Here is a 13893-nt window from a genome sequence, read left to right as displayed (position 1 = left end):
GAATGCAAGTTGGTACAGCCACTTTGGAAAACAGTGTGGAGGTGCCTCAAAAAATTAAAAATAGAGCTACCCTATGACCCAGCAATTGCACTCCTGGGTATTTACCCCAAAGACACAGATGTAGTGAAAAGAAGGGCCATATGCACCCCAATGTGCATAGCAGCAATGTCCACAATGGCCAAACTGTGGAAAGAGCTGAGATGCCCTTCAACAGATGAATGGATAAAGAAGATGCGGTCCATATGTACAATGGAATATTGCCCAGTCATCAGAAAGGATGAATACCCAACTTTTACATCAACATGGATGGGACTGGAAGAGATTATGCTAAGTGAAATAAGTCAAGCAGAGAAAGACAATTATCATATGGTTTCACTTATTTGTGGAACATAAGGGATAGCGTGGAGGACATTAGGAGAAGGAAGGGAAAAATGAAGGGGGGGAAATCGGAGAGGGAGACAAACCATGAGCGACTATGGACTCCGGGAAACAAACTGAGGGTTTTAGAGGGGAGGGGGGTGCGGAAATGACTGGTATTAAGGAGGGCACGTATTGCATGGAGCACTGGGTGCTATACAAAAACAATGAATCATGGAACACTACATCAAAAACTAATGATGTACTGTATGGTGACTAACATAATAAAATAAAATAAACTTTAAAAAAAGAAGTTAATAAAAAACATTTTTAAAATGAAAAAAATACACATGAAATAACATAATAGCAGAACAACAACAAAAACAACTTAGACTCCTTTGGTACAGTCATTTCTTTTTTTTTTTTTTATGTTACGTTACTTCTAAAACTATTTCTTACACATGCGAAATAATGATAAAGTCTTCATTTTTTACTTGTAGTGCCCATCAAACAAGAAAGAGTTTCTTTAAATATTGACTCATATAGAAACTATGGAAAGGACAGTTCAAACTAAACCGTTAGTTTGGTTCCAAATGATTCAGCCTCTTCTGTGACATATGTCAGCTGGTTACACAGACTGTAGTAAACCAAACACCCAGGATCACATGGAAGTGAGTATCCTATAATGATATGAGATACTTAATGATACTCATTCCTGATTGTGATTTTAGTCTCTATTTCTACCCAGTCCAAAATAATCCCTCTATGCATCCAATCATTCATTCAACAGGTATTATTAAATACCTATAAAGTGCAAAGTGCTTGACTCATTTCAAATCTTTCCTTTGGTTGCTAATCTTTCTGACTTTAGTTTAACAACTGGTCTGATACTGGTCTCCCCTGCTACCTCTGTTTCTCTCTAATCTTGATCTCAATATGTCTAGTAATGAATTAATAATTTGATTATAACTTCTTTGCTCTCCTTTATTTGATAATTGTTTTTTTTCCTTTGCAACTTTGATTTTGAGCTTTATCTGTTTGAGCCCCAGCCAGAAAGGCATAAGCCCTTGCTCCCCACAGCCACAAGTATAGAAACAATTAAAGTTGGCCATCTAGTATTTCTCTCCAGCTATTGTCTCTTATTGTATTGCAGTTTTCCTTTTGTATAATCTGCATGAACAAAAATTGCCATGAATTACTTTGGATTGATCTTCTACAGGAAACATGGTGTTATAACAGAAAGCACCAATTTGATAGACTGTATTCATTCCAAAGTACAACTATCTGTATCACTTATATTAACAGGTTTTACTCAGTTTTATTACTTACAGTAAATATGTCTTCATGCCCATCCTGAAATTGAGATCCACCTGTTCCATAAAGATATATAGGAGCTGAACTTCTATGTTGTCCATACAATATAATATAAATCTGTGAGCTGGTCCCTGAATTTGGCAAGTCACTGGTGATTATGGAAACTTTCCAGTTACCACCTATAGAAGCACAAATAACACACAGCATTAAAGCAATTTATAAAAACAGAAGACTCAGAAGAGCTGGTCATCGTAAAGCCAGGAGAGTTCAGAAAGACATGACTTACTCTTCTCCATATCCTTTGGAAAAGTACTGTAACACAAGATTTAGACTTGGTTTTTAAGATATTCAATAAAATTACTATGTCCTACAATGTAACTTTGAGAATATTTCCTAAATCTTTAATAATAAAATTAGAGAGATACAATTATCCTGTTATACTTGGTCATGCTTGGACTCCAAGAGAGCTGCTATATAACTTCTCTAAAGTTCCCTGCATTTTGACAAAATATTTCCAATATTGTTAGCTCTGATATGTAATATGTGCATTCAGAATTATACATTTTAAGATCTTCTGAGTTTAGATATTTATTTTCCAAAGTAAAAAATTATGTAATAATTTATATAATCATAAAAATTGGAATCAGATTAGAAGGAATTTGAGAAGTCATCTGGCAATTTCTACACTTATTGTTTTAAGTACCCCTAATTAATAGATGAAGTAACTGAGTTCCACATTTGTGGAATTTTGTGTACAAAATTAAATAAAATTAAATAAATTTTGTATCCCAGCAACAAATAAACACAGTGCTAGAAAATATATGGCTCATAGTGAATATAACTGAGATTAACTAAACATTATAGCACACTGATAGTGGTATGATGTTACTTCCTAGGATTTCAATTTAATTTTCTTAGGTTTCTTTGGAAAAAACATCAAGAATTGATCAATAAGAAAATTGAAATAATGAGAAATTAGGGAATACACTCAATATTGTATAAAAGAAGAAAGAATATGAGGCAATAAAATTCAGAACTATGGATTTAAATTACATTCTGTTCTTTAGACTGTGGTTTTCTCTCTCCCATATTTAACTAAAGTTTATTTCTCATTTTGATCATTCAAATAGTAATCAAATTCTGTTTAAGTTATATTTATATGGTAAAATGAATATATGTTAAATTAATGCATGTGTTTAAAATCTACTTTGAAACAGGAAATTCTACTTTATTTTTCCAACACATGGCAAAAAGCCAAGTTAGGCTACCAAATCATCCTGGTAGACAATCAGTTAGTAAATAAAAACCTCATTTTTAAAAACTGAAAGAGGAAAATAGGCTATCTTTAACAATGGAAAAATAGTTAAATTGCAACTACAAACTACAGAACTGGGAAAATTCTAGCTGTTTTCTGTAGACTAGTATGTTAGTGCTTGTTTGTATAAAATGAAATAAAGCTCTTCAGCTTCTACTCTCTTAAAAAAAAAAAAAAGAAATGCAGCAAAAGAGTTCAGGGGAGAATCAATACTTGCTAAATGTACAAGGACCAAATCAATAGGGAAAGAAATTCTATTTTCCAACAACTAAGATGGAAAAGGATAAGAAGTATAGGAACAGAAATAAAAAAGAAGATAATGAAATATGATATCAGTTTACCATAGGGCTTTATACCTCTTTAAATCATTAAAACCTTAACCTTGGAAGGGGCTCTTGTAAAAGCTGGAGTAGAATGTAAAGATCATGAACCAAGATTCATCTTTAAGTTTATAATTTACACTTCAATCAATCAATAGCTAACAAGTCACTGAATCATCACTAGGTGTCTGGTGTCACAGGGAGGAGTAGATGGAAAACATAAAATGATGTCTTTGTTCTGTCAGTTTATAATCTATATGAGGTACTAATGCCAAAATACAAAAAGGGAAAAAATCGGGACATTCTTATTGTAAGATTTTGGAAAAGAGAGACCAGATCACAGAAAAACTACCAGAACAAATATGAAAAATAACTTCTTAATTTAAAAAGCTGGCAAAAAATTGCAGAAATTAAATGAAGAAGGTACAAAAACTCATGCTGTAATCTCTGTAAAGTAGAAGCCAAGAGAAGAATGACACAGATTTTAGGAATTTGTAGGGCACCTAACCCAGCTTGCTTAGCAATATTATGGGAGAAAAAAGGTGAGGAGATAAAATTCTAAAAACCTTCTTAATCTTCATATCCCATTAGACCCCAATTTGAAAAAGAGTAGGTTGAAGGGGTGAGTAAATAGACTGGAGAAAAATAGGATGCAGGGAATGTACAGATAGCTTGATGAAAGACTCAAATACCGTATCAGATACAAAACAACTATACAATTTGAATAGCCCTATATATTCCAAAAAATTATAAACTTATAGTTAATTGCTTTTCACAAAGAACTGCAGGCCCAGATGTGAATTTTCTACCAAAACTTAAAAAAAAAAACAATCCTATACAAACCCTTTGAAATAGTTGCCAACTCATGATATAAGATAAGCATTACTTTGATACCAAAAACAAAGGCATAATAAGGAAACTACAAAGCAATAACCCTCATGAATGTAAATGAAAATATTCTCAACAACATATTAGGAAATCAAGTCAACCACAACCTGCAAATGTATCCCAGGAACTCAAAGCTTTTTAACATTTAGAAATCAATCAATGTAATTCATCATATTAACAGAATAGGAGAACATGTATCTGTCCACTTCAATAGACCAAAAAAAGCATTTGGGAAAATTAAATACCCATTCATGATAGAAACTTATTATTGAAAGTGACAGAAATGAGTAACATGTTGTTGAAAACTGGAGTAAAGGGTATTCTTATTTTGAAAGTGACAGAGAACTTGGCTGAATTGTGCTCTATTGTTCAGTAGTGCAAATAGAACTTGTAATGATAAACTTGGAAATTTAGCTGAGGAGATTTCCAATCAAAATGTAGAAGGTCTGGCCTGGTTTCTCCTTGCTGCTTATGGTCAAATTCAAGAGGAAAGAGATAAATTGAGGCAGGAATTATTAAGCAAAAAGGATCCTGCACTTAATTATTTGGAAAATTCTCAACCTACAGAGCCTAGGATGTGGCAGGAAAATTGTTTGCTAAAGAGATCAGGCATGTGATTTATGGATCCAGTCAACTATCTCAGCAGAAGCCAGGAGTAAAAATTAGTTGTCCAGGAAGACTCTACAGAGTACTCTTGTGCCTAATGATGTGAACTCCCATGACATCCACAGAAGATCAACAAGGTTTTCATGAATTTTATTCCAGCAGATGAAAAGGACAGAGACGGAATGAAATAAACAAAGAATGACTCTGAGGGCCAAAGTGGATGGAATAACTGCCCTGGGGCAAGGCCACCATCCTGGGGGTCAAGAAGATGGGGCTACTTCCTTACTAGGGCCCAGAGAACAAAGCAGTAAGCCATAGAGGATTGTTCTCAGGCCTTGAAATCTAATAGAATTAGATTTGTCTGATGGATTTCAGACTTGCTTGGGACGTACGATCTCTTTTTTCCTTCAAATTTCTCCCTTTTGGAATGGGAGTGTCTATCTATGCCTGTCCCATTGTATTTTAGAAGTAGATAACTTCTTTTCTAGTTTCACAGGTCTGTGGATGGAGGATAATTTTGTCCCAGAATGGATTATACCCAGTGTCTCACCCATACCTGACTTAAATGAAATCAAAGATGAAATTTCAAACTTTTTGAGGTGATTACATTTAGGTGATATTTTGTACTTAAAGTTGATGCTGGAATGGTTAATACCTTAGGGAATTTTGGAGTGTCGTAAATGCATTTCCCATATGTGAAGGATATGAATTTTCCAGGCAGAGAAGAACTGTTGTGGGTTGAACTGTGTCCCCAAAAAGATACGTTCCAGTCCTTATTCCTGGTATCTATGAATGCAACCTTATTTGCAAACAGTCATTGCAGATATAACTAAGATGAAGTCACACTTGAGTATGGTATATTTAGTTAATTATGACTGGTGCTTTTATAAAAAGAGGAAAGGAGATAAAGAGAGAGAGACAGAGTGAGGAATGCCAGGCAAAGATAAGAAATGTCTAGTTACAAATAAAAGAATGCCAAGGACTGCCTTCAGCCACCAAAAACTAAGAATAGGCAAGGAAAACTCTTTCCCTGGAGCTGTCAGAGAGAGCATGACACTGCCAGTATCTTGAGTTCAGACTTCTAGGCTTCAGAACTGTGAAAGAATAAATTCCTGTTTTTTCAAGCCACCCTGTCTATCATAATTTGTTACAGTAGTCCTAGGAAACTAACGTAAAAAGTGAGTACATAAGCAAATTGTGTTACATAAATAGATACAACTCAGCAATTAAAAGGCATAAACTACAGGTTCAAAAATTTTGAGTTAATATCGAGCTTCATGCTGATCAAAATCCTAGTTACAAAAGAGTATACACTATATGATTCCACGTAAGAACTTCTAAGAAAGACAAACTTAGTTGCAGTAACAAAAAGCACACATATTCTTTCCTAGGGCCAGGAGTGGTGGAATTATCTGCAAAAGTATGAAGAAACTATTTGGAATGATATAATTATTGTATATTTTTATTAAAGTAGTAGTTATAGGGTAAGCTCAAGGGTCAAAATAATCACACTGTAGACTTAAAATGCATGCATTTTGTTTATATAAATGCCTCAATACATTTAATTGTTTTAAACATCAAATAAAAACTTGTAAAAGCCATACCGAAACTGATTAAGTTGGGGGGAAAAAAGCCACACAGATGAAAAAGAACTAAGTTCTTTCATTTGCAAATAGCTCATACAATCAATAAAACAAAGCTAAACATGAATTTCACAATAGAAAAATGGACAATATAAATAAGCAATTCATTAAAACACACACACGAGTAGCAAAGAAATAGAAAATATGCTCACCCTCCCTATAATTAAAGATAGGCAAATCAAAACAAGGCATTAGTTTTCACCTATCAGATTGGCAAAAATCTTTAGTTTTAGAATATCTAGTGCCGTGAGAGTGGGCCTTCCCATACTGTCTGGCATCAGTGTACTTCCTTAAACCCTTTTTGAAGGGCAATTTGGCAATATCTATGAAAATTTACAACACATACCCTTTCATCTGAGTTTCACTGCTAAAATTTACTGTACAAATATACTCACAAAGATGCCAAACTATGTGTACTAAGGACATTCTTCAAGATTCCTGGAATAGTGGATATTTGGACATAACCATGTATTTCTTAATACAGAATGAGACAAATCACAAAATAGCCACAATGAGATGTTACACAATGCAATGATTTTAAAAAAATAACTAAAGCAAAATATGACACAATTTGAATACTGTAATCTCAATTTTATAAAAATGATAGCTGTAGGTATACATATATATATACATAGTGGCATATGCATTTAAAATTTAGGGGAAAAATTGAAGATCTCTTTTGAGTAGAGTTTAGAAGCTGGACCTGGGGAAAGGCTAACTTCTCATTTTATATTTCACTATACTATTTAATTTTTATCATGTACCATATTATTTTCACCTTTTTAAAAATGGGCAAATATACGAAACGAAAAAAATAGAATTTTAAATAATGAATTGCATACTATACATGAAGAGCTCTTTAGGAGAATCAAAATAAGGGAAAATGTACCTAAATTTTTCAGAAATAATGTTTTCTGTGGTTATAAAAATCCTCTCTAGAATTATTTTTTACTTCCAGAGTTCCTTATAATCACTTACTCATTGTTCTTCCCAGTAAACTATAAGCAACTCACAGACCAAAAATTATTTGATGACCTACAACCAATGCCAAACAGGAAGGACAGAACCATTCCTAGAAGTAAATATGTTGGAAATTTAAGTGTCACAATAAATTATGTATCTCTGGCCACAGAATAGCATGACTTTTCAATTAATTTGAATAGCATCATTATGCGCAATGGAAAGTAGAAGGAGATTTTGAGGTCACAGAACTATCTTGAGATCTACACTTTGAAACTCTGTTTTAGAAAAGGTCTCAGTTTCTTTATTCAAAAAATAGAAATTATACACTCATACGATTTTTATGAGAACTATATCAGATAACATTTGTTAAGCACATGGTACAGTGTCTGGTACATAAGAGTCACTCAATAAAGGAAAGTTATTATCATTGTAATTGTCATTGAATCACCTTTTCTTTCAAGTAGACCATGCATTCTCAATGGGGCAATATTACTCTCAAAGGAAGAACATTCGTTCTTAGAGCACAAAAAGCTTAAATATTATAAGACTGTGGCTCTTCTAAACTCAACTCTACCCAAAAAAATACTATTCCTTCATATTTAATTTATCTCCTTAAAAGACAATAATGAAAAAAAAGTAAAAGGCAACAATGAGGGGTGCCTTGCTGGCTCAGTTGATGCAGTTGATGGAGCATGCAACTTCTTTTTTTTTTTATTGCTGTGTTAATCACCATACATTACATCATTAGTTTTTGATGTAGTGTTCCATGATTCATTCTTTGGGCATAACACCCGGTGCTCCACGCAGAACGTGCCCTCCTTATTACCAATCACCAGGCTAACAGATCCCACACCCCCCTCCCCTCTAGAAACCTCAGTTTGTTTTTCAGAATCCATCATCTCTCATGGTTCGTCTCCCCCTCCAACTTACTCCCCTTCATTCTTCCTCTCCTGCTATCTTCTTCTTTTTTTTTTCTTAACATATATTGCATTATTTGTTTCAGAGGTACAGGTCTGGGATTCAAGTCTTGCACAATTCACAGCGCTCACCACAGCACATACCCTCCCCAATGTCTATCACCTAGCCACCCCATCCCTCCCACCCCCCCACCATTCCAGCAACCCTCAGTTTGTTTCCTGAGATTAAAAATTCCTCATATCAGCGAGGTCATATGATACATGTCTTTCTCTGATTGACTTATTTCACTCAGCATAACACCCTCCAGTTCCATCCACGTCATTGCAAATGGCAAGATCTCATTCCTTTTGATGGCTGCATAATATTCCATTGTGTATATAAACCACTTCTTCTTTATCCATTCATCTGTCGATGGACATCTTGGTTCTTTCCACAGTTTGGCTATTGTGGACAATGCTGCTATAAACATTGGGGTGCACGTACCCCTTCGGATCCCTACATTTGTATCTTTGGGGTAAATACCCAGTACTGCAATTGCTGGGTCGTATGGTAGCTCTATTTTCAACTGTTTGAGGAACCTCCATACTTTTCCAGAGTGCTTGCACCAGCTTGCATTCCCACCAACAGTGTAGGAGGGTTCCCCTTTCTCCACATCCCCGCCAACATCCATCATTTCCTGACTTGTCAATTCTAGCCATTCTGATGGGTGTGAGGTGATATCTCATTGAGGTTTTGATTTGGATTTCCCTGATGCCGAGAGATGCTGAGCACTTTTTCATGTGTCTGTTGGCCATTTGGATGTCTTCTTTGGAAAATGTCTGTTCATGTCTTCTGCCCATTTCTTGATTGGATTATTTGTTCTTTGGGTGTTGAGTTTGATAAGTTCTTTATAGATTTTGGATACTAGCCCTTTATCTGATATGTCATTTGCAAATATTTTCTCCCATTCTCTCGGCTGTCTTTTGGTTTTGTGGACTGTTTCTTTTGCTGTGCAAAAGCTTTTTATCTTGATGAAATCCCAATAGTTCATTTTTACCCTTGATTCCCTTGCCTTTGGCGATGTTTCTAGGAAGAAGTTGCTGCAGCTGAGGTCAAAGAGGTTGCTACCTGTGTTCTCCTTTAGGATTTTGATGGACTCCTGTCTCACGTTTAGGTCTTTCAACCATTTGGAGTCTATTTTTGTGTGTGGTGTAGGGAAACGGTCCAGTTTCATTCTTCTGCATGTGGCTGTCCAATTTTCCCAACACCATTTGTTGAAGAGACTGTCTTTATTCCATTGGACATTCTTTCCTGCTTTGTCAAAGATTAGTTGACTCTAGAGTTGAGGGTCCATTTATGGGCTCTCGATTCTGTTCCATTGATCTATGTGTCTGTTTTTGTGCCAGTACCATACTGTCTTGATGATGACAGCTTTGTAATAGAGCTGGAAGTCCAGAATTGTGATGCCGCCAGCATTGCTTTTCTTTTTCAATATTCCTCTGCCTATTCGGGGTCTCTTCTGGTTCCATACAAATCTTAGGATTATTTGTTCCATTTCTTTGAAAAAAGTGGATGGTATTTTGATGGGGATTGCATTGAATGTGTAGATTGCTCTGGGTAGCATTGACATCTTCACAATGTTGGTTCTCCCAATCCATGAGCATGGAACATTTTTCCATTTCTTTGTGTCTTCTTCAATTTCTTTCATGAGTATTTTATAGTTTTCTGAGTACAGATCCTTTGCCTCTTTGGTTAGATTTATTCCTAGGTATCTTACGGTTTTGGGTGCAATTGTAAATGGGATCGACTCCTCGATTTGTCTCTCTCTGTCTTGTTGTTGGTGGATAGGAATGCCACTGATTTCTGTGCATTGATTTTATATCCTGCTACTTTACTGAATTCCTGTATGAGTTCTAGCAGTTTTGGGGTGGAGTCTTTTGGGTTTTCCACATACAGTATCATATCATCTACAAAGAGTGAGAGTTTGACTTCCTCTTTGCCGATTTGGATGCCTTTGATTTCTTTTTGTTGTCTGATTGCTGTGGCTAGGAGTTCTAATACTATGTTGAATAGCAGTGGTGAGAGTGGACATCCCTGCCGCGTTCCTGACCTTAGGGGAAAAGCTCCCAGCTTTTCCCCATTGAGAATGATATTCGCTGTAGGTTTTTCATAGATGGCTTTTATGATATTGAGGTATGTACCCTCTATCCCTATACTCTGAAGAGTTTTGATCAAGAAAGGATGCTGTACTTTGTCAAATGCTTTTTCTGCATCTATTGAGAGGATCATAGGATTCTTGTTCTTTCTTTTGTTAATGTATTGTATCACGTTGATTGATTTGCGGATGTTGAACCATCCTTGCAGCCCAGGGATAAATCCCACTCGGTCGTGGTGAATAATCCTTTTAATGTACTATTGGATCCTATTGGCTAGTATTTTGGTGAGAATGTTTGCATCCATATTCATCAAGGATATTGTTCTGTAATTCTCCTTTTTGATGGGGTCTTTGTCTGGTTTTGGGATCAAGGTAATGGTGGCTTCATAAAATGAGTTTGGAAGTTTTCCTTCCATTTCTATTTTTTGGAACAGTTTCAGGAGAATAGGTATTAATTCTTCTTTAAATGGAGCATGTAACTTCTGATCTCAGGGTTGTGAGTTTGGGCCCCACATTGGGTGTAGAGATTAGTTACAAATAAAATTTTTTTTAAAAAAGGCAATAATGAAAAGAAAGTTAAGAAAGAATGAATTCTCACTTAAGAATTATATACAAATACTGTTATCAGCTTTATAAATTTCAAAGACTATAATGTTTATGTAAATGAAAATTAATATCCTGAAGTACAAAATTAGAGAAATAGTGCCTGTTCCTGTCTACCCACCTGAATGATTGCAATTCATATATGCAACAATTAAAAGAAACATAAAAGAAAGGGGATCAGCCTTTAGGACATAGTTATATAGCCACTGGATGACAGCAGTGTCTATAAGGAAATTTATTTTGGTGGGTGTTAGCCAAATATAAATCACAAATACTTGGAATTAAACCACTGGAAATCTTATTCCAAGCAAGGCAACAAGCAAAGAGGGTTTAATCTTTGCTACAATTGTTTGAAGAAGATTGAGCAAAATTAGAAGTAACCATAAAATAAATAACTTCTTAATAAGAGATATAGAACTAAAAGAAAAGAACTGTTTCTTTAATCATGCCAGAAAAGCCTTTCTTTTTGCTTTCTCTCTCTTAAAGTAGGCAAAATACCAATTTGAAAGTCCAAGACAATAATGGACTGCCTTACAAATGGGCAGTGTCAATGAGTATGGTTCTCTATTGCACTCTTTTGCACTCTGCCTCTATGCACTAAGCTGACTCAACTCCTGCATTTTTCTTTGGTCTCTATTTTCACCAAGAACTATAAGGGCCAAGACTACTTCAATGGCTATGTACTCAGCAGTGAGAGAAAATTCTAAGCTAGGCACAAAGGGCTGTGGTCTCCAGCTGTCAGTTGAACAGAGTATGAAGAAGAGGGAAACAAAAGAATGTTAACTAAACAAAGCCATTTTATTTTTGTTTAAAGATTTTATTTATTTATTTGACAAAGACACAGCAAGAGAGGGAAACAAGCAAAGGAAGTGGGAGAGGGAGAAGCAGGCTTCCCGTTGAGCAGTGAGCCCAATGTGGGGCTTGATCCCAGGACCCTGGGATCATGACCTGAGCCAAAGGCAGACACTTAACAACTGAGCCACCCAGGCACCCCCCAAAGCCATTTTAAAAGAAAACAAAGCTGGAAAAATTTACACTATCTGGTTCCAAGACCATGGAACCAAGACTATGAAGTTATAAGTAATCAAGACAGTATGTTTGGGCACATAAACAGACACATAGATCAATGAAACAGAGAGTGCAGAAACACTCCCACATATATATGGTTGACTGATTTTCAACAAAAGACTATCCTTTTCAATTCAATGTATTACAATGGGAAAAGGATACTCTTTTAAACAAAGGGTGAGGGAATAACTGGATATCCATATGAAACAAACAAGCCCCTTCCCTTACCTCCTACCATATTAAAAAAATAACTTTAAGTGGGTCAAATAGGCCCAACATAAGAATTAAAACTACAAAACTCCTAAAAGAAAATGTAGGAGAAAATCTTGTGATGGGGCTAGGCAGGATTTCTTAGATAAATTTGAAAGACATAAACCACAAAAAAACATAAATTGAACCTTACCAAAATGTATAACTTTTGCTCATTTAAAGTCTGACCACTTAAAAAAAAAGAGAGGAAGAAGAAAAGGCAAGCTATAGACTGGGAGAAAATATATGAAAAACATGTATCTGAATACGTTGTGCCCAGAATACATGAAGAACTCTTACCACCCTAGGACTAAAAACACCCAAAAGAAAATAAGAGTTGAAAAGAAACCATAGCATAAAACACAGATAAATGGCAAACGTTAATAGTCATTACAGAAATGCAAATTAAAACCACAAAAAGAGGAGGAGGAACAAGAAGTGACTGCTTTTCTCTGGGGGCTCACTGAGGAGTGGGGCCCCAGGTTCTCGGCTCGTCTGGGGTGGAGATTGGGAGGCTGCCATTTTCACTCTCATCCTCCAAAGCTGTACAGAAAGCTTTCAGGGAAAAAAAGCTAGCAACCCCGAGCAGATTACTTAGCCTGCCCCCGGGAAGGGTGGGGCAATTCCGCCTCAGGCAGAGATATTTGAGACCCACTGCAAAAGTCCCCTCCCCCAGAAGATCAGCAACAACAGCCAGCCAATACCAAGTTTACCTATCAATGAGAATGGCAGAATTCCAGCACAAGGGGAATGCAGCATATGGAATTCATGGCTGTTTTCCCATGATTCTTTAGTCTTTCAAAGTTAATATTTTTAATTTTGTTTTTTTTTCTTTTTTTTAATTTTTCTTTTTCCCTTTTTCAACCAACATCTTACCAATCCCCTTTTTAAAAATCTTTTTTATTTTTCATTTTTAGAGTCATATTCTATCCCTTCATTGTAGTTAACCTTATTTTTGGTATACATATAAGTTGTTCTCATTTTAAAATTCTGGGATACAGTTTCTTCTAACAGACAAAAATATACCCTAAATCTCTAGTGTATGGCTTTGTTCTAGTCTCCTGCCTGATCACATTTTCTCCCTTTTTTTTTAAATTTCTCTTCTTTTTTTCAACCAACATCTTTATCAATTCCTTTTATAAAATTTTTCATAATTTTCAACTTTACAGTCATATTCCATCCCTTCATCGTATTTACCCTTATTTTTGTATACATATTTTTCTTTCTTTAAAATATTGGGACGCACTTCCTTCTAACAGACCAAAATATGCCCAAAATCTAATGTGTGGCACTGACGTATTCACAAGCCTGATCACATTTGATCATATCCTTTTTTCTTTTCCTTTTCCTTTTTTTTTTTCTTTTTCTTTCTTTCCCTTTCTTTTCCCCTGGTTTCAGATCTCTTCTGATTTGCTTAGTGTATATTTTTCTGGGGTCATTGTTACCCTGTTTGCATTTTGTTCTCTCATTCATCTATTCTCCTCTGCACAAAACGACAAGATGGAAAAACTCACC

The 13893-nt window shown here is 35.4% G+C and overlaps 1 protein-coding gene across 1 annotated transcript in view; it reads right to left on the bottom strand.

Annotated features, from left to right (window-relative positions):
* RP1 (RP1 axonemal microtubule associated) overlaps positions 1-13893 on the bottom strand; it is a 364241-nt gene that overhangs the window by 279047 nt on the left and 71301 nt on the right. Inside the window, 1 exon segment of the mRNA XM_035726960.1 lies at positions 1687-1850. Within this exon segment, the coding sequence (XP_035582853.1) occupies positions 1687-1850 (164 nt within the window).

Source organism: Zalophus californianus, chromosome 4 (assembly GCF_009762305.2).
Source record: "Zalophus californianus isolate mZalCal1 chromosome 4, mZalCal1.pri.v2, whole genome shotgun sequence".
NCBI lineage: Eukaryota > Metazoa > Chordata > Mammalia > Carnivora > Otariidae > Zalophus > Zalophus californianus.
This window is presented reverse-complemented; position numbering and strand designations above follow the sequence as displayed.